The 22848-nt window shown below is 38.3% G+C and overlaps 1 protein-coding gene across 1 annotated transcript in view; it reads right to left on the reverse strand.

Moving 5' to 3' along the window:
• Positions 1-1188: 1188 nt before the first annotated feature.
• LOC120533172 (zinc finger protein 260-like) overlaps positions 1189-22848 on the reverse strand; it is a 29979-nt gene continuing 8319 nt past the window's right edge. The window contains 2 exon segments of the mRNA XM_039759901.1: positions 1189-1840; positions 1842-3426. Of these exon segments, the coding sequence (XP_039615835.1) occupies positions 1693-1840; positions 1842-3426 (1733 nt within the window). The 3' untranslated portion in view covers positions 1189-1692.

Raw genomic sequence — 22848 nt, forward strand, 5'->3', positions numbered from 1 at the left:
CATCTCGCGGGGACCTTAAACATGAGACTTTGTGCCAAAAGATTGACCCAGTATCATCTTGCGATGACGTAGAACATGAGATTCTTGCAAGACACGCCCTGGTTACAATCAATATCAAATACGCCAAGAGATAGCAAAACATTCAGTTGTCTAAAGGATTTGAGCACACACAGATCCAGGGCTCTCAGCGTATAAGGACAGTATGTTATAAACGAAACATTGACAACTAAGCGAAGAAGAAAGCAGCATGGAGAAAAGAGACTCAAAAGCGTGGGAGAGCAAAAAAGAAAAAAAAATTCTAGGTGCAAATTCAGAAAATAAGGAAAGTAATTATCAGCCTGGAACAAATGGAATTGGAAAAAAAAGCACGTCCAATCCGGCTCAGAATTAAAAGACAGAGACTAAAACATAAAGTAGAACTTTATAAAGACGTTCAAAAACGTTGGCACTAAACATATGCAGAGCAGGTTAGAGATTATGAAAGCAGTGGAATTCGAAAGGCTCAAATAAAAAATCAAAAGGCGCAATACACGTGGAGAAAGTTAAAGGATATGAAAGTCGGAGAATTAGAAAGTATAAAAAAAAAAGAAAAAGATCACAGTAGCGCAAACAAACAAATCGCCTCATTTAACTATACACCTGTCCAATTTCGGTTTTGCACAATAATCACTGCACTATTGCTCCTTAAAACTTAATTCTACTTTATTCACATAATTTTATTTATGTTCTACTATACTGTTATCTTTCAATCTATGACTTTTTGTTAATCTAACTGATATTCTTCTAACTTTTCACAGTTTTTGATAAGTGGATCAGGATGCATTTCACTGCGTGTTGTCCTGTATAACTATGCATGTAACAAAGAATCTTGAGAATCTCAAAAACGGAGTTTATCTCACATGCATTTATTGGTTACTTTGTGTATAAAAAAAAAAAATAAATAACTGCTGATGAAGTGGATCGCTGTCTGTGCTGAAATTCCAAACAGAGAAAGCTATCCTGAATTATGATACAAAGTCAATAAAGACATGTGTCTCACTGACCTCATTAAAAACATTCAGCACATTGGGACTCCAAAGATTCCAAAAATATTGTTTTTACAGAAGTTCTGAAATAAAAGTGAAACTAATGAAATAGCAACAATACAAAGAAAGGAAAAAAAAATCTTAAAAAGTGTGTATCCGGAAAACCAAAAACACGGGGGTTGGCGAGCGAAGCCCCCTAGTTGTGAATAAAAAATGAACAGTTAACACCTGTTCTCTATCGTTGAATTCTAAAAATCCACTTTAATATAGGATATAAGGTTTCTTTGCATCTGGTGATGCAGAAGCTTACTACTAAAAGATTTTAAAATGGAGATAATGTGCGAGTGTGTGTATGGATGGAGATCAGAATCAGCCAGTCAGATACAAAATCGGTGATTGGTATTGGCCTTAAAAAACCTGATCGGAGCATCCCTCAGATCTGTTAGTTCAGCTCTTTGTTTTCTTGTGTTACCTTGAACCAGCTAGTGCACAGCCAACTACCCAGTGTGGCCCTGGTTAAGTGTTCTGCCAGAATCATCTCCGCTAAGCCATCTACAGTATGTATTAACTGAAAATACACATGCAACTGAAAACAGGTGGTAAACATAATTTCCACTTTGTGATACTGTCAGTTGGTGAAAGTATTTTGAACTCACCTTTCTACTGTCTAACCAATTGCAGTGTTACTGTCTGGGCCCAAGGTGGGGGACTTTGTGATAGGCCTTTGTTTGTTCTCTCCGGTGTGAATTCTTTTGTGTCTGCAAAGACTGCTAAGGTTGAAGAAGCCCTTGCTACAGTCAGAGCAGGAATATGGCTTCTCCAGAGTGAATTCTAACATGGATCTCCAGATTGCGTTTGTCAGAGAATTGTTTGCTACATTCAGAACAGCAAAATGGCTTCTCTCCAGTGTGAATTCTTGTGTGGGCCTGTAGATCGCGTTTATCTGAGTATCGTTTGCCACATTCAGAGCACCAATATGGTTTCTCTCCCGTGTGGCTTCGAGTGTGGATCTGAAGACCACGTTTATCCGTGAAACCTTTCCCACATTCAGAACAACAATATGGTTTCTCACCAGTGTGAATTCTAGTGTGGACATGAAGATTGCTTATTTGTGCAAATTTTTTTCCACATTCCAAACAGGAATATGGCCTCTCTCCAGTGTGAATTCTAGCGTGGATGTGAAGAGCGTTTATTTGTGAGAATTGTTTGCCACATTCAAAACAGCAATACGGTTTTTCTCCAGTATGAACTCTTGTGTGGATCTGAAGCTTGCTCTTTGCTGAGAATTGTCTGCCACATTCCAAACAGCTATATGGCTTCTCTCCAGTATGTACTCTCATATGAGTCTGAAGCTGAGTATTAGTAGAGAATCGTTTGCCACATTCAGCGCAACTGTGTGGCTTTGCTCCGGAATGAATTCTTATGTGAGCCTGAAGATGCTGCTTGTCACAAAATCGTTTGCCACATTCCAAACAGGAAAATGGTTTCTCTTCACTGTGAATTTTTGCATGTACCTTGAGCTTGCGTTTTTCAGAGAATCGTTTGCCACATTCAGAACAGCAGTATGGCTTTTCTCCAGTGTGAATTGTTGCGTGGCTCTGAAGGTTTCCTATTTGTGAGAATCGTTTGTCACATTCAGAACAGGCATAAGGCTTCTCTCCAGTGTGAATTTTTCGGTGTTTCCACAGACTACTTGTGTTGTTGAAACGTTTGTCACAGTCAGAACAGGAATATGGCTTCTCTCCAGTGTGAATTCTAGTGTGGATCTGAAGATTGCGTTTGTCAGAAAAATGTTTGCCACAATCAGAACAGCAAAATGGCTTCTCTCCTGTGTGAATTCTCATGTGAGTCTCAAGAGTGTTTAATTTTAAGAACCGCTTGCCACATTCAGAACAGCAATGTGGCTTCTCTCCATTGTGAATTCTCATATGAGTCTGCAGATAGCTTTTGTCGGGGTATCGTTTGCCACATTCACCACAGGAATATGGCTTTTCTCCAGTGTGACGTCTTGTGTGGATCTGAAGATTGCGCTTGTCAGTGTATCGTTTGCCACATTCAGAACAGCAATATGGCTTCTCCCCCGTGTGAACTTTTTTGTGCACTTGAAGGTTACTCTTACTAGAGAAAAGTTTTCCACATTCCGTGCAATACGCTTTCTGTCTTGCACGTATCCCCTTATTTTTTGTTTTTGATGTTTGTTCAGAAGACAAAGCTGATTGTCCCCATTGTTGAGGGGTAATTGCATCTACATCTGTTAATTTCTCAACAGACAAAGGACTAAATGATGAGGTTTGTACCAAAATATCTGACCTAGACGTCAGTTTATCCAGATTTTCATTTTGATGTGGCGGACAGTGAAGAGAGTTTGAAGTTGGGGACAAGGTGCCACTTTCTTGCAAATCTGCAGAAATACAAAAATGATAAATTCATATAAATACAAGATCATCAGGAAGAGACTATCATATAATACAATTAGCTTTTTCCTGTAGATATAAATTACATTAATCACAATAAGCTAATTTGGGTATTTTCATTTTGTTGAATAAAATTTTTTTTCCAGATTAAAAACTTGGTTTGACTAGTGTGCCATTCATAAAATAAATAAATAATTTATTCCAAATTACAACATAAGAAATTTTTACAAACGAGAGGGAGACCATTCAGTCCATCAAGCCGGTTTAGCTAATAGCTAAGCTATCCCAATATCTCATCCAGATTTTTCTAAAAAAAAGTTTTTATTTAAGACAATCAAAATTATGAAGAAAAAAGAACAAGTGCTTTGGTTGTGAGTCACAACCCCGTCCACCGTGGCAACTCTCCACTGGTTCAATAGGAGACAATCTACACGTCTGTGTATGTCGTGGAAGAAAAATTAGATTGGGGGGCTTTACTTTTTGAGATATATATATAAATAATATATATTTTTTTTTTACTTTTTTCCACCTGCCGTGCCACTTCAAATCGTGATGTGTTTATGACAGTGTTGAATGAGCCTTGCAGCTCTCAGGTGGTGTCCATGCGCTGCAAACATATTGTGACGTGTATTTAAATAACAACCGTCTAGTACAGCTAGGATTTTCTTTTTGCTGGTGGGATTTGTTGTTGCTTTGTGGCAGTTGCTATAATAAAAGTATTTATTATTGTGTACCTCTCTCTATTTTACTAATCACTCCTACCATTTTCTTTTATGTGGACTTGTTCCCTGGACACTTTTTACTACTTGGACATGGATTTTTACATGGCGAGACTCATCTATTCAGGTAGTCAACTTCAAGCACTGAGAATAAATGCCCGCGCCGGTGTGGTTCCCTATTTACCTGACGAGGTAAGAAGGTGGTATCGTGGCAGCAGAGCCGGCGCTAAGCTGAAAGCGAAACGACTTGCGAGAAAGTGGCATTTCAAGCCTTCAGTACCTTTGGTGATCCTGGGAAATGTGAACTTACTACCAAATATGATCGACGAACTGGCCGCGCTGGTGAAAAATGACAGGACCTACAGAGAGTGCAGTTTGGTGTGTTTTTGTGAAACGTGGCTAACAACTAACATCCCAGATGCCAACATAGAGCTACCCAGGTTTAGCACAGTTACAGCGAACAGAGACGCAAATACCTGCGGGAAACAGAAAGGAGGGGGTGTCACTCTATGTCAATACAAGGTGGTGTAACTCTGGACGTGCAAATGTCGAAATCTCCACTTGCTGCAGGCACATTGAACTTCAAAACGTCACATATATTTCTCTCTTTCTTTCTTTTTTAAAATGTGCGTTGATCACCACCAGCATGTTGTAGCATACAGCATCTGGCTACCTGCATGTTCTTGTGTGCACTGAATAAGAGACAAATATACAGTCTGACTGAGAGAATCAGACTGAAAAAAAGCAAACATTTAGAAATGCCATACTTTTACAGCTCATCGGACGCTGTTTGTTTTCAAATAATATTGCAGTTGTGCGATGATGTTTTCACATACTGTATATTGTCTCTTTCTTTCAGGTGTGTAATAGAAACCACAACATAGAGAGAAATGCAATATTATTTGAAAATGAACAGCGTTAATTATTTGGCATGGACATGCTCAAAAAATACATGTGTAATGCCACAAAAAGTGCATGCAGACATGTCCGTGCCAAATAAATAACATTCGACGTTTTGAAGAGATCATTTTATGACACGATTTACCTTTATTTATTTACTTACAGTGGTGTGAAAATCTATTTGCCCCCTTCCTGATTTCTTATTCTTTTGCATGTTTGTCACACAAAATGTTTCTGATCATCAAACACATTTAACCATTAGTCAAATATAACACAAGTAAACACGAAATGCAGTTTTTAAATGATGGTTTTATTATTTAGGAGAAAAAAATCCAAACCTACATGGCCCTGTGTGAAAAAGTAATTGCCCCCTGAACCTAATAACTGGTTGGGCCACCCTTAGCAGCAATAACTGCAATCAAGCGTTTGTGATAACTTGCAATGAGTCTTTTACAGCGCTCTGGAGGAATTTTGGCCCACTCATCTTTGCAGATTTGTTGTAATTCAGCTTTATTTGAGGGTTTTCTAGCATGAAGCGCCTTTTTAAGGTCATGCCATAGCATCTCAATTGAATTCAGGTCAGGACTTTGACTAGGCCACTCCAAAGTCTTCATTTTGTTTTTCTTCAGCCATTCAGAGGTGGATTTGCTGGTGTGTTTTGGGTCATTGTCCTGTTGCAGCACCCAAGATCGCTTCAGCTTGAGTTGACGAACAGATGGCCGGACATTCTCCTTCAGGATTTTTGGTAGACAGTAGAATTCATGGTTCCATCTATCACAGCAAGCCTTCCAGGTCCTGAAGCAGCAAAACAACCCCAGACCATCACACTACCACCACCATATTTTACTGTTGGTATGATGTTCTTTTCTGAAATGCTGTGTTCCTTTTACGCCAGATGTAACGGGACATTTGCCTTCCAAAAGTTCAACTTTTGTCTCATCAGTCCACAAGGTATTTTCCCAAAAGTCTTGGCAATCATTGAGATGTTTCTTAGCAAAATTGAGACGAGCCCTAATGTTCTTTTGCTTAACAGTGGTTTGCGTCTTGGAAATCTGCCATGCAGGCCGTTTTGCCCAGTCTCTTTCTTATGGTGGAGTCGTGAACACTGACCTTAATTGAAGCAAGTGAGGCCTGCAGTTCTTTAGACGTTGTCCTGGGGTCTTTTGTGACCTCTCGGATGAGTCGTCTCTGCGCTCTTGGGGTAATTTTGGTCGGCCGGCCACTCGTGGGGTTCACCACTGTTCTATGTTTTTGCCATTTGTGGATAATGGCTCTCACTGTGGTTTGCTGGAGTCCCAAAGCTTTAGAAATGGCTTTATAACCTTTACCAGACTGATAGATCTCAATTACTTCTGTTCTCATTTGTTCCTGAATTTCTTTGGATCTTGGCATGATGTCTAGCTTTTGAGGTGCTTTTGGTCTACTTCTCTGTGTCAGGCAGCTCCTATTTAAGTGATTTCTTGATTGAAACAGGTGTGGCAGTAATCAGGCCTGGGGGTGGCTACGGAAATTGAACTCAGGTGTGATATACCACAGTTAGGTTATTTTTGAACAAGGGGGCAATTACTTTTTCACACAGGGCCATGTAGGTTTGGATTTTTTCTCCCTAAATAATAAAACCATCATTTAAAAACTGCATTTTGTGTTTACTTGTGTTATATTTGACTAATGGTTAAATGTGTTTGATGATCAGAAACATTTTGTGTGACAAACATGCAAAAGAATAAGAAATCAGGAAGGGGGCAAATAGTTTTTCACACCACTGTACTTCCTAAAGCCTAAAGTCACAAGTAGTGTGCAGAGGGCATGTTCAAAACTGTGTGTAATGCCACGAAAAGTGCCTGCTGACAGTTTAGTATGCAAGCAATGGTATGTGCATTCTTGCTCCGATGTAGAAGGGAGCAGAGTTTACCCCTGTTACAGCGCGTCTATGTGAAAACAGCAGTATCAGATGCGGGGGTGGGGTGTATTTGGGCACGTGAACGCGGCCGCGATAATAAAACTGACTAAAAAAACAAAGCTAACTTTACAAGTATCACAAATTACACTGGCTGTTACAGACTGAAATCAAATGTATGTTTTTATTCCAAAATCGTAAGACTAAGAGCAGTTTACTTCTCAAAACAGAGAGGTGCAGGATCGAACTCACAACCTTTTGATTCCCAGTCGGCAGCTGAATCAATTGCGCCACAGAGGAAGTCATAATAAACGATTGTCAAAGTCGCATGTTAAGGCGGCTTTTTGTTTCTGCAGTTATATTTTTGAATAAAAGCGCAATTGTTGTGTTAGATTTGTACCTTCTGTGAAAATATTTCTTTTGATATTTGGACTTCAGGCTTCATACATTATATAGTTTATGCCTACATTTTGTCATCTACTACTAGAATATAAAAAACGTTTCTGTTTTAACAATGTGTTTACACAGATTACTGTAGAAACGGAACAGACATGAAATGCGTGTGTTCCAAATAACGATCTATTATTTCCACTCTAAAACTCCACTTCACTCCCAGAAAATCAATCAAGGCATGAGCTGAAAGAAGTTTGTGCACGTTCTAAGTTGGTGCGGGATGGAATAGCCGGCTGCTTTGCAGCCTGATTTTTATCAGCACATTTAGATGACAAAAGAGGCTGGTGGAGAGCTGTGAACGATTTTAAGAAGCAATTTAAGGTGGGACGGATTTGCAAGTTTTTTTCGTAGGCTCTGGTAATTCTAGTGTTAAATACTGGACATATCAAAGCATATCCTCTTCCCGAATGTACCTCACTTTTAAAACCGCTGTTCCAACAAAGAAAGGACATGCTGGTGCCTCAGGCTATCAATTAGTTTATAACCTGGGCATCTGGGACAATAAGTAGCTAAATTGGTTTACAGCCTGGGAAAGGAAGACATGCCAGTGGGTACTAAACATCAAAAAGTTTTATTGTTTGGGGAAAATGGACGAGTGAATTCATTCATCATATTGACAGCAGGCCAATCAGAATATCTAACAATCACATCTTGCAAAACCCCATAGTAGAATTTTATTATAAATATGCTTCACCTGAGGAGGAAGAAGAGAATAGAGAAATGTCAGAAGAGAACAGAGCAAAGTCAACGTGCAGACGTTTCCATCTGACTGTTAGCAAAGCATCTAATGAACAACTACGAGTGCTAGATCACAAGCCGCCTGCGTCATTTATCCTAGACATCTTTACTTTTTCTAAAGACTATATATATCCAGACTGTACTATCAATATTTTCTTTTACACTTTTCTCCACTGGTACTATTGCTCTTTAATAAATACCACATTGCTTTAACTTTCTATACTTTCTTCATATCTAGAGTGATTGAGGTAATAAGGTAATTTTTAAGAGCACCTGGAGCAGTGAGGAAGTGCCATATGATCCAAACTGAGTTTTACCGAGCTGCAGATGAAGAGCTCTGTCGAATAATGAACAGTGCATTAAAGTAAAACATTAACTGGTTGATAAATGGCCTATAGCCAGAAATGTTGAGTCTTTGTATGTTTGAATATATTCTTGGAGGCCAAAGGTAATATTTAGGTCTAACATATATCTAAGATATAGTATGTTGTTCGTAGCTATGATTAGCAAGTATCTTGGAGTACTAGGGAAAGCGGAGTGTGCATGTGTTATTCATACAGTACTTGTGTGGGTTCAAGTGCTAGGGAATAACATGCATATGTATACATGTTTCATTCAGTACTTTTGTAGTTAGGGTCTGTGTGTATGCATATATCTATGTATGTGTGTTAATCTTAAAGTCTGACAATAGAACAACCCAGTAACAAACTTGATGAGTACACTTGCCCTTAAAGAAAATAGGTAAAGGGTATATAGAGGGAAATGCCACGATAATACACTGTATAAATGCCTAGAATTATAACCCAAGTTCAAATATATGCAAATATTTATTTTTAATTGGAATATTTAACCTTATTGTTTGCCTAATTTGACACCCTCATTCACAACAAACTAAATGGGGAATTTTCGTTTTCAAGAAAAAACATGTTTAAAAAAAAAAACTGGCTAGCCCAATAAGTAGAGAAAACATAAAATAAATAAATTTTAAAAATAAGAAAAAAAAGTCATGACAACAAAAAGCAAAGTGCTTAATCCTCGGTCTCCCACAATTTCTTACTGTATCGGATCACTTTATCAAGTGCATGTGTTATACAAGTCTCCTTATTCCCTGGTTTTCTTCCCAAAGACAAGCATCTTAGGTTAGCTGGCAATTCTCAACTGGTCCAATATGAGTTAGCCTAGAAGTATGGGATGTATAAACATCCATAACTGATATGGTCACTGCCTTTAGCTCATTGCCTGCTAGGATTTTCATCTAAACGTGATAAAGATTAAAATGCTCCAATTGCATTATGTCAAAAGCAGAAGTAAGCAGAACAAAAGAAGCTGTGGATGAAGATGAACTTTATTTACATTCTCCTTCTTAATGCACTTGAATGGCAGTACGTGCCATCGGCTCAAATACAAGTTACAGTCATTTCCAGAAGGTTTTGTCTGTCCTTAACTCTGCTCTGTGTGTCCTGCTACTTTGCAGAAAATCTGCAATTTAAATGGTTGACGTTTCCATACATTTAGGGTGAATTAATTAAAACTCACTTTATCACGCCTTCACAGAGTTTATACTAACAAACTATACATTTGGCAGATCATTTAAGACATCAACGTTGTGCAGGGCAAAAGGCATTTTTTCCAACAATGTTCATACACCTCAGAGTATTTCACTTTCTTTAACTACAGCATATCACAATTCCATCGGGATGTTATTTCATCCACCAGATGGCAGCAGAATGCCGTCCTGAGTTATTCAGGCTTAGCACTATAAAGCACGTCATTACACATCATCCCATATCTGACTCAGGTTCAACTGTGATTACATAGAATTCCAAGTCTGAGTCACACTTAGGATTAATGCGGAGGTTAAAGCTCACAAGAGCACTGAATCTGCTATTTTACAGTTCTTTAATGGCCACTTATTGAATCTGTGAAAGCAGGGACAGAGCTTTCAACTGATCAACATTGGGCAATAAGTTAATTTAAAGTGAGGGGAATAGGCCAGATAGACTGGGTAATCCAAGATGAGCATTTCAGGTGTCCTGTGAATGACTGGCTGAGGCTCTCATTTGTGATGAGTTCAGCTACTACATGGAAATTTCTGCCAAGTGCAAAGTGAGGTCAAAAGGTCAGGGACACTGATCTAAATAGATCCTGTTGAAGACCTAAATTATGGAACTGGCTACTAGAAGTTGTGGTCTTGGGGTAATCGAGGCATATCATGGTGATAACCCTTGGACCTGATAGAGGAGACAAGAGGTGAGGGAAGCTGTTAAGATAGAAGAACTAGGCCACCAAGGAGATGCTCTCTGAGGGATATCTTAATGTGGTTAAGAAGCTCTGACAAGCTTAGGGGACTGCTGCAAAAAGTGGTCATAGAAGCAAAAGCTTGAGCACTGTAGGAGATTGGAGTGGCCACAGGGAGACTATTGGATGACCTCAAGGCTTTTCTGGCAAACTGTTTTGATGCCTTTGAAGGGGAAGACATGACTGTGCCTAGACTGTGTTAGACAGGGATGAAGGGTGCTGACCTCTTCTGGGAAAATTGCTGAATTGAGGGGGGAACATTATGAGGTACAAAACATGGTGGACATGCCCCCCTATCAGGAGGAAGTGGTGCACATGTCCAGGGGGAAGATCAAATTATTGTGGCTGAACCAAGGACTCTGCAGTGAAAAGTCTGTGGAGGTGAGTCGTTGAAAGCACCCGACATTATTGAGATAGCACAGTTAATGCATCTCTTCAGGATCACGTGGAAAACTTATGCTTAAGAGCAAAATGTGTCTTTTGCTTACAAACCTGTTAACACTAGAATTACCAAAGCCTACGATAAAACTCATAAATCTGGCCCACCTTAAATCCCTTTGCACCTCTCCGTCAGCATCTTTTGTCTTGTAAATGTGTTGATAAGCAGCAAGAAGCCTGCTATCACATTCCCCCACCGCCACACAAAATTTTCTCAGCTCAAGTCTGTTTACCTGTGTGTCAGTTGCTTAGAGTTTTATAGACTGGAGTAAATACTATATCGTTATTTGGAACACATGCATTTCATGTGTGTTCCGTGTCTACAACAATCTATGTAAGCACATTGTTAAAACAGAAACACTTTTCATATTTTAGTAATAATTGGCAAAATGTAGACATGGTGTATAATGTATTTTTATTCAAGAATATAAATGCACAAGAACCACCCATGTTAGGGTGCGACATTGACACATCTTTAATACAACTGCTGTAGTGGCGTAATGGTAAGAACTGTTGACTGGTAATCAAAAGGACACGACTTCGATCCCAGATTACTCCATTTTGAGAAGTAAGCTGCTCTTATTCTTACTCTTATTTCTTCAGCTGTATCTGCTAGACCTTCATAATTATTGAGGTATAATTATAAATATAAATTACATTTTAATTCAGCACTTTGAATACAGTGGAACCTCGGTTCACGACCATAATTCGTTCCAGAACTTTGGTCGTAAACCGAGTTGGTCATGAACCGAAGCAGTTTCCCCCATAGGATTGTATGTAAATACAATTAATCCGTTCCAGACAGTACAAACAGTATGTAAATATGTAAATATATGTAAAGATTAAGCACAAATATAGTTAATTACACCATAGAATGCACAGTGTAATAGTAAACTAATGTAAAAACATTGAATAACACTGATACAAAACACCCAGGCTCCCTGCTCAGCTATAGGAGCTGGCTCGCTCGAGCTCCCTCCCTCCCTCCCTCACCTACAGGAGCAGGCTGGCTGACGCTCTCTCTTTGTAGCGTGCACGCGCACACACACACACACACACACACACTATCCTCCCCCTATCCTCCCCCCCCCCTCAGCTGGCCCCTCTCTCTCTGCGCTTGCTCTCTCTGTAGCACGTGCTCGCGCAGCATTTTTTTTAAAATGAGTTTTAAGCACAGCAGAAAAAAACGAACATTAAAACAAATCCGAAGTGCAGTGCATGCAAACACCAACTCGCAAGCAACCAAAAAAGAAAGATTGCAGGAGATCATGCTATTAAACTTAAAGCCTAATCGCTGTAAACACTGTTTTTAAAATGAGTTTTAAAATGAGCGGAAAAAAGGAACATTTGAAAAAAGATAAAAGTAGCATTGCAACAAATCGCTTTATGAACTGAAAAATTAACTTTTGAAAAATCCATAATACAAAAACCACCAAGAAAACTAACCTTGCATGAGTCGAGTTCTGGCATGAAGCGTTTTCCTTCAGGTGTTTTCTCTCTTGTGATTTCTTGGGTTTCTGGTGCTTTTAGCTGGTAGGAGTGAAAGTCTCATGTAGCCATTCCAAAAACAAACTCCTTGTGACCCAATCCTTCGTGTTTGCGCCCCACATTACTGGCAGTCTGGCTTTGTTTACATTGTGCTGCTTGAAAGCACGAGGGTTCTCAGATTGGTAAATGAGTAAACTGGTAAACAGTTTTTCCACCTCTTGTAATTTCTTTCTTTACTTCGATTTCAATTTTCTTTAAAACTTTCTTCACTTGCTTAGAAGTCAATGGAAGGAGAACAATGAACAGAGCTCTTGCAGCCACGCGGCTTGCTAGCTTGCTTTCTCTCTCTCTCAGCACGTACAGCCTGCAGATAGGCAGGCAAACAGTGCAGCAATCTCCTCCTCCTCCCCCTCCCCAGCTAGCACGCTCGCTCGCTCGCTCTCTCTCTCTCTCTCTCTCTCTCTCTCAGCTCAGCACAGCTAAGGCAGGCAAGGCAAGGGAAACTGGCTTGTTCGTATACCGAGTGCGTGGTTGTAAACCGAGGCAAAAGTTTGGCGAGCTTTTTGGTCGTGAACCGAGTTGTACGTGAACCGGGACATTCGTGAACCGAGGTTCCACTGTACTGAGAAAAGCACTATATAAATGTGAAATTTTTTTTTAATTATGTAGTACTTATCTCTTACCAAAACGTATGGTATTTGACATACAGCCACAAATAATAAACACATTACAAATCTTAAAACAAAAAAAAAAAAACGCAAATCTATTAAATGTTCGGAAGATGTTTATCAAGCAGACACAAGGCTGACATGCTTAACAATAGAATTACCAAAGCCTACGAAAAAACTCGTAAATCCCGTCACCTTAATACCTAAAGCCTTAATGGCTTTTATATACACAGTACAGCGATGACAAAAGTGTGAGCTGACCTCTGCTATAGCACATATTTATGTTAAAACAGCAGTGTCAGATTGGGGGGAGCGTGAATGTGACTGGGAGAATAAAACTGAATATAAAAAAAAAAAACAAAAAAAAACAAAACACAATGCTAACCTTTACAAGTACCATAAATTTACACAGGCTGTTACAGACTCAAATCAAATTTATGCTTTTATTCTAAAATAGTAAGAATAAAGAGCAGCTCACTTCTCAAAATGGAGTAATCCGGGACTGAACTCATGACCTTTTGGTTATTAGTCAGCAGTTCTTACCGTTATGCCACAAAAGCAGACATATTAAAGATGTGTCAATGCCACACCTGAATGCGGGTTCTTTTTCTGCAGTTATATTCTTGAATAAAAGTGCATTTCTTTTGTTATACTTGCACCATTTGTGAAAGTATTTACTTGATATTTGAACTTCAGGCTTCACAAATTATACACTTCATGTCTACATTTCCTCAATTATTACTAAAATATAAAAAAAAGTTTCTGTTTTAACGATGTGTTTACATAGACTTGCACTCCGTGTTCAAAATAACAATATAGTATTTACTCTATACAACTGACATGCAGGTAAACAGACTTCAGCTGAGAAAACTTTCTCTGGTGGTGGGGGGATGCGAGAGCAGGCGGCTTTCTGCTTAATCGACACATTTACAAGACAAAAGACACTGACAGAGTGGTGCGAAGGGAATTAAGGTGAGCCAGATTTACGAGTTTTTTCGTAGGCTTTGGTAATTCTATTGTTAAGAATGTAATACATTTGCGTTTTTTTTTTTTTTTTAAGATTTGTACTGTGTTTATTATTTGTGGCTGTGTGTCAAACAGCATGTGTTTTGGTAAGAGACAAGTACTACATAATTAAAAATAATTTTTACATTTATATAGTGCTTTTCTCACTATTCAAAGTGCTCAATTAAAATTGAATTTATATTTATAATTATACCTCAATAATTATGAAGGTCTAGCAGATACAACTGAAGAAAAAAATAAACCCACCTGTATAAAACATAGTAAAAAAAATACTGTAGGTCTATAGTGCATGTATAGTCACATTTAAGCACTGTTTAATTGGCAATATCAATTATTTGAATGTGTGAAAGTATGTATTTGTTGTTAAAGAATTTTTTTAGTTTTTTTTTTTTTTTAAATTAAGCTGTGTTTCAGATGGGTACATTACAGAACAAATTAAATATGACCGCTTACGAGAAGCATAATTCTCATATTTTTTATTCTATAGGTATATCGGATATATATTTTTTATGACACATTTTATTAAAAGTATGTAATTTAAGGAAATTTTGTACATTGTAGTATTTTTATGGTCCCTAAACAATAAGCCTGCAGAATTTGATTTTGTTAACACAAAATGAACAGGTAACACCTGTGGTGGATAATTTAATTATAAAAATACACTTTAATATAGGTCCAAAAGGCTTCTATGTGCCTGGTTAGGTAGGAGCTTAGTGTAAAAGGTTTTTAAAAGGGATAAAAGAAAAAAAAATCTGAATCAGTATTGGAAATCGGCTGATCAAGTAACATTAAAAAATCAGTGATTGGCCTTAAAAAACCTGATTGGAGTACCCATAGTAAAACTCAAGGCACGTTTCAGACAAAACGGCTATTGGGCTCATTTACACCAATGATGAAATTAGCTGTTCCATTTGTTAACACGAAAATAAAATATATTTAGTGCTTCGAAGCACAAAGCCCTGCAATTATGCAAGTTTGCAGGATGGGGAAAATTTAATATTTCGTTGCTAAAAACAAATATGTAAATGCTGAACTTTTGTAAGTTGTTTGTTTTTTGAAGCCAAACTAATATTCATGAGTGTAACCTATAAAATGTAATGAATGCAGTGAACGCACATCATGTCCTATGTGTGAAAATTACATTGGCAAGGTATACTGCAGGTTAGGGGTAGGGTTTGTATACAGACAAAGTAATAAAATGTCATACCTTGAAAACAGCAAAAAACAGCTGTTTTTACAAGAGCTCTAAAATGGTGGATTTTTTGGTTTTACCAAGGAAATAAAAATTTGAAGAAATGTATGTAAAAAATTAAAGCACTAGAATTTTGAATTTTTTTCCTTTGTAAAGCTTATTAGATTAATTTTTTTAACCACCTAATGTATAAATCTTACAATAGCAAATGTTACAATCCTAACAGAGTGCTTTTGTCACAGAAAGAATTTAAAATCATGTTGCTCCAAAAAAAGCTACCTTAAAATACAACAGCACAGATATGTTTGAATTTTTATTTTTAATATTGAAGTTCAGCTTGAAAGAGCCATCACAAAATTCACTAATTCATCAGCACAGATAATGTTTTGAAATTTTATTTTTAATATTGATTTAAAGCAGAATGTTTGTTACTTGAGAAAAAATATCAGAATAAATTTGAAATGTGCACATGGTAAGTCCAAGTCTTTACAGTCCTGATGCTTTCCGTCTTGCTATATGGTTGTGGGACATGGACGTTATCCAGTGTCTCTTCAGAGAATCCTTGGGTACCGCTGGTTTGACTTTGTGTCAAATGAGCTCACAGAGTCCCGAATGAGGCACATTTACCTGCATTGTGAGGGACTGTCACTTACGGCACTACAGCCATGTGGTGCGATTCCCTGAGGGTGATCTGGCTCACAGGATTCACAGGACATTGTTGGGGACCTGAGTGGCTGGACCAGGTCAAGGGGTTGCCCGCAGCAGATGGAGGGTAATTTCCAGAGGGTGTGACTGGACCTCGTGTCTGCCTGGGGGGTTTCCAACCAGGATCCCGACCGGATTCGTCATGTGGTGGGTACGGCAATGTGCTGTACCAATGCATGCTCCCCAACCTGACTTGATAGTCCATGATGACACCATCCTTTATAAACCCTAAACACCCACCCCCACAACATTATAAAATTCCCCTCATTGGCTGTTGCAGATATCGGGAATCGCTAGTGTAACACTTTGAAATTCAAGTCCTGCATCGTATTTTGATATATATGAATGTCAGTTCTCTCTCATTTCTATTCCAGAAGAAACACTGATCAGTCTTGAAGACTCAATCAGCATCTCTGTAATATATAAAAATATTTCAAAGTCCCTTTCTTTCAAAGATTCCAGGGTACGGTGGAGAATAGACCTTTCACTTAATATGTCAGAAAAGGAATGGAAGGCAGCCATGCACAGAATCCATTCCAACTCCATATGCGCAAAAGCTTTCAGTCATCCAACTTAAAATCTTTTATTGAGCACATTTACTTTGTTTAAAATTGTCCGACGTGTATCCAGGGCAAGATTCAATTAGTGGGCATTGCAATTGAGCTTTTAGAAAGTGCACCAAATCAACATCAATCTGGACAAAAGTCTTTGCATGCCTATCAGAGAGCCTCGGTGTCACAAACACTCCTAACCCATTAACTCTTTGAGGGATGAATATTTTTTCCAAAAAACAGTTTCTCAAAAGCAATGGTTTCACACAGAAATCAACATAAAACATCTGTTGCTGTATGCTGTGGCTGCCAGTTTGCCAAGAATGCCAGGCTGTCTTCACTGGTCGCTGTGCATTGTAATCTGGTTTCTACCTCTTATTATTGTGAAGTGGCAGCCCTTTTGGGGAACATTGCCATAGGCGTGTCAGCTACATGAACCTGATCAGCACCACAATCAGCTGGGGACCAGTCAGCTGAAGCCTCACATTCGTTTTCGATCACTTGTATCAAAATTGGAGTCTGACAGTTCAGATATAATAGGCAAAACTTTGTCCACAGAGTATTTTGCTTTACGCATTCGATTTGATCTCTCGCCATCATGTCAGTGCCATTTTTGCTCTTGTTTGCGCCTTACTACTCACACGAGCGCAGGAAATCTCGGTCAAACCAATGAAGCTAACTTTCCTTCTAGCAATGAGAGTCCAACTAATACAGAACAGCTGGTTTTGTCACAGATTACAGTTGATTACCATCATCAACTCCTCCTCCTTTTGACAAAAGTCGACATCAGCCCTGAAAGAGTTAACAGCTGTGTTTGGTGGACTCCCAGATGAAGAAGGACAAACTGATTGTAACTGCTGACACCTCACTACTAGCACCTACACTTATTTTGCTCAGCTGGAAGAATCCAAGCCCACCTGTTAGAAGTCAGATGGTAACTGATGTTCTGTACCATTTGAAATTGGAAAAAATTTAAATTCTCATTTAGAAAATCTGTTCAAAACTTTTTTTTTTTTTTTTAAATATGGCAGAGTCTAATCAATAACATTTTAGAATAAGTATTTATAACATGGAAAAAGGACATTCTCTGTATATTTTTTCTTTTTAAATATTTTTTTTTTTAATTTTGTCCATGCCGTTGGCTCTTCTCTCTCTTTTGGGTAGGGACTGAATTCTGTTTTGTTAAGAACCATTTTTTTAAGTGATGTTATTTACCCCACGTAGTTTGCAGAGATTCAGTTGATGACCCAGAAAAAAAATGTAATCTTGTGCTTTTTTTTGAAGAGCAAAAGAAAAGATCTGTCAAACATTCAAAATTGATCAATTTTTCCCTCCAGAAGAAAAAAAAAAATTGTAAAATGTCAACAGAAAAAGCTCATGTGAATTCTAAGACAGGAGAACCAGGAGGGCCCCATGGATGCTTTTCACATCGTTTGCCACTGGACAGAACAGGTCACCATTAGGCTCAATTATAATCAAACTGTTTTCTCTTGTCCTGCATGAAAACATGAGATTAAAAAGTATTCTCAGCAATTACTACAAACTCCATTACTTAAGTTAGTTAACCAAGTTATTCCTTTAAAAACTTATGACAATAAATACACAAAACCATAACAGTCTTTCTACATTTAACACTACTGAACTTTATACATAAATAAGCATTTGAATTTGGCCCAGATAATTGATTAGAACATAAAAGCCACAGTCAAGGTGTTTAAAAACAAAACAAATTCTATAATCTATACTAATAAAAGGCAAAGCCCTCACTGACTGACTCACTCACTCATCACTAATTCTCCAACTTCCCGTGTAGGTAGAAGGCTGAAATTTGGCAGGCTCATTCCTTACAGCTTACTTACAAAAGGTTAGGCAGGTTTCACTTCGAAATTCTACGTGTAACGGTCATAACTGGAACCTAATTGCGTACATATATACGGCCATAGCCTGCAGCTCGGTCGCCGTGTGAGGCGGAGTTCCGTCCCTCATCATCACGCCTCCCACGTAATTGAGTGCCTGCCCATATAAGGCCGTCCGTCAGCAGCTATCCAATAGACACGCTGGCGTGAAATATTCGCAGGTGAAGGACTGTGCTTATGCAAACGAATACGAAAGCAAGGTGTAAAGCTTAACTTTAAATTAGGTTCATAGACATGCTGCCGCTTGCCATGCCTAAAATGAATACGATATTCGCGAGATACAAGTTTAATGAGAGGATGCAGGGTATAAACGAGACTTTTCATCACTTTGTAACAGAGTTAAAATTGCTGGTGAAGGACTGTGCTTATGCAAACGAAGATAAGATGGTCAGGGATAGAATAGTGTTTGGCACAAACTCAGCAAAAGTGCGAGAGAAACTTTTAAGTGCCGGGTCTGAGCTAACATTAAATAAAGCCGTGGGCATCGCAAGATCACACGAGATAGCACAAGCACAGCTGAGAAGCTTTGATTTATGTACTCCGAGCGGCTCACGTGAACTGACTTTGCAGGACTGGGAAAGGTAAACCCATGCATGCAGTGTGTGATGTCTCAGATAAAGAGGAAGACGAGCCGTTTATTGATGCAGTAAGAAAAGAACAACCCTCTGAATCTGAACAAGCCTTTGTAGACATATCAATATCAAAGTTAAGTTTAAATTAAGTTCATAGACACGCTGCCCAAATCCACAACTTAATACCGGGAATGCCTGTTAAACATCTTAGATTCACGAGGAGCGATTTGGGTAGTGAACACTTCGATGAATAAAACCTGTTATCTTTACAACGGTTGACAAACACGGAATGTAACTTAAACACAACACATCCTCCAAATACGAACCTGATTGAAAGAAATAATGATAATCAAATCCTTGATGACAGCAACACTCATAACAGTCACAAAACAATTACATTGACAATCATGTTACAATATTTTTAAAATGTTTCCTTTTCTTTTTCATAACTTCTTTAACACACTACTTTTTAGCTGCGAAGTGTGGGTATTTTGTTAGTAAACATATATAATGCGCACCCTTAACTTTTCAAGTTTTTATGAACTCTTATAGGCCAGATGTTGACAGGAGGGGGGTGAGGGCAATATTCAGTTTTAAACATTAAAAGAGTAAAAACTCACTGTTACGGTAAAGGTAGACTCTCTTTGCCTGGAGAAATGTTAGACTCATTGACTTGACGTCTATTTCCTGTGTCTGTGCGAGTAGCAATGAGCAAACAATAGGTATAATGTCATCGACATCTGCCAAGAGAGCAAATCGAATGTGCAAAGCAAAATTCTCATTGGATGAAGTTTTGCATATATTTTATTATTTTGAATTGGACTCTGGCTTGTTGGACTCCAATTTTGGTGCAAGAGATCTGGAGGTGAAGAAAGGGAGGTATTGGCATCAGTTGACTGGTCACCAGCTGACCGAGGTGCTGAACATGTTTGTGTAGTTGAGAAGCCTATGGCAACGTTCACCTGGGAGGACCGCCACTTACAATGACAAGAGTTACAAACAAGATTGCATCACACTGCAATGTCCACCATCCCTACTGAGCCCCTGTAGCTAGAGATGCAGTGAGAGTGGCCACAGAACCGGCAGCAGAGTTATGCTGATTTGTTTGTGAAACCATTGCTTTGTGTGCTTTTCAGAAAACCACCCACTTACCACTCACCCCCAACCCTGCTGGTGCTGCTACAGCGAGAGACAGCTGCACACAGCAACAGATGTTTTATGGTGATTTATGTGAGAAACTATTGCTTTAAAAATATGTCTTGGTATAATGTGCACACTAATATTTAGCAAACTGAGTGAAAATTGAGTGCATAAGCAGCAAGATTTTACGGTAGGTATTTGCAGAGCCTTGATTAACCTGCTAAATCTAGATACATAATTTATGTATTTAGATTGCAAATACCATACATGGCATTAATGTTCATATTGCTAACTACACGTCAATATTGCTGCTACTTCTTGGTCGTCTTTGCACAATATCTTGTTTGTGTTTTAATTTTAAATGTACATTTTAATTCTATTTTTAATTATTTGCACTTCATGTTGTTGCACAGTGGACCCCGACACTTGTATATGGTTGAGATGACAAAGTTCACTTTGACTTTGAAATAAGTATATGTTGAACTGAACATCTTACATCAGGTGTAAAGTTTATGGATATCATCCACAACAAAGCTTAACCATACTGAGCACTAGCTTTAACTTCCATACTAAACATCATAGTGCTGCTGCTCAAAAAGTTTTAGAACAACTCAGTTTTTCCAGTTTTTTTTTTTTTTCAAATTTAATCAGTTGAAATGCAATGAATGACCTAAAATGGTGAAAAGGTATGAAGTAAACTGCCAGAGGTTTACTGATTATCCATTATGAGATACTTAAGGCTAAAATAGCAGAATACAACAACATAGTTTGTCTTGAGAGGCGGGGTTATTCCTCTAGAATTATAAATTTCAATGCTAGTAATCCCAGAGTTTTATTCTCTACAATTGATCATCTGCTAAACTCAAGTCACTCAATGTGAAACCTGTGAGGCTTTAAAAAAAAAATATTAAAAATACAGTACAGCTCCCGAATACTGATCCTCCTAAACCCCAGTACTCCATTATAAACAAATTCAATTCTTTCACCAGGATAGATTTACCCGATTTATATCAAATAATTTCTCAACTGAGACCCTCCATTTGCATCCTTGACCCAATACCAATAAGATTTTTCAAATAAGTATCCGGTGTGCCAATTGATTATTCTTGACATAGTAAACTCGTCATTAGATATGGGGGTCTTCCCAGACTGTCTTAAGACTGCTATAGTTAAACCACTGCTCAAGAAAAATAATCTCGACTCCTCTGCTTTTGAAAATGTTAGACCTATTTCTAGCCTGCCTTTCTTAAGTAAAATCTTAGAGAAGGCAGTCATTATACAGCTTAATGATCACTTCCATAAACATGCTATTCTTGACAAGTTTCAGTCGGGTCTCAGAACAAATCACAGTACAAAATCTGCACTCAAAGTAGTAAATGACTTGCAGGTAAATGCAGACAGAGGCCATTTATTTGTTCTCATCCTCTTAGATCTGAGTGCCGCATTTGATACCATTGATCACAATATTCTTAGAAATCGCCTTGGTCAGTGGGTGGGCCTCTCTGGCAGTGTCTTAAATTGGTTTGAATCCTACCTGGCAGGTAGAAAATTCTGTTAGTTGCAGTAATTATACTTTAAAGACACATGATATTCTATATGGTGTTCCTCAAGGATCTATCCCAAGTCCACTGCTCTTTTTGATCTCCATGCTTCCTTTAGGTCAGATTATCTCAAGGTATAATGTGAGCTACCACAGCTATGCTGATGACACACACACCTGTATTTATCAATAGCAGCTGATGACCACAAGTCTCTTTATTCACATACCCAATGTCTTACTTGTGTTTCTGAATGGATGCATAGTAATTTTCTCAAGCTAAATAAGGAGAAAACAAATCTTCGTGATTGGCAAAAACGGATACATCAAGGGTATTAGAAATAAACTTCATCCATTAGGCTTAAAAAGTCAAGACGGAGGTAAAACATTTAGGGGTAACTATTGACTCTAATATATGATTTCAAATTTAGGTAATTCAGATTACTAGGACAGCATTTTTTCACATAAGAATAATAGAAAAAGTTAGACCTCTTATAACATTGCAAGATGCTGAGAAATGAGATAACCGCTTTTGTGTTCAGTCGACTAGATTACTGTAACGCACTCCTCTCAGGACTTCCCAAAAAAGACATCAATCAATTGCAACGAGTGCAGAATGCAGCTGCTAGAATCTTAACTAGGAAAAGAAAATCCGAGCACATCTCTCTAGTTTTGATGTCACTACATTGGTTACCTGTGTCATTCAGAATTTACTTTAAAATACTGCTTATGGTTTACAAAGCCTTATATAATCTCGTTCCATCCTAAATTTCAAAATGCCACTCACCTTACACTTCAAATCGTAACCTTAGTGTTTTATTTGGGAAAATGATTCAAGGGGTTAAAGAGTAAGTAGGCAAGAATAAGAGAGAGAAGGTCCGATATTTTACTAAAATTTACTTATTCAATTATAGCAACATTCAAATACATATAATGCAGTGACAATAGACATACAGAAACAAGATTATGCTTACAGTAATATCAAAAGACCCAGAGCCATCCTCCTAGACCAGTAGATTGAGGGAGCCCACTTGTCAGTCTCGTCAGAGGATCAACTCGTGAGCCTAGTCAAATACCGGGCGGTGTGCACGTTCCCCACGGTTGAGCTTCCAAAAAAAAACAGAGCGAAACCTTCCCTTTTATACTTACTGAGTGCCCTTGCCCAAAGCGG

Source organism: Polypterus senegalus, chromosome 8 (genome assembly GCF_016835505.1).
Source record: "Polypterus senegalus isolate Bchr_013 chromosome 8, ASM1683550v1, whole genome shotgun sequence".
Classification (NCBI taxonomy): domain Eukaryota; kingdom Metazoa; phylum Chordata; class Cladistia; order Polypteriformes; family Polypteridae; genus Polypterus; species Polypterus senegalus.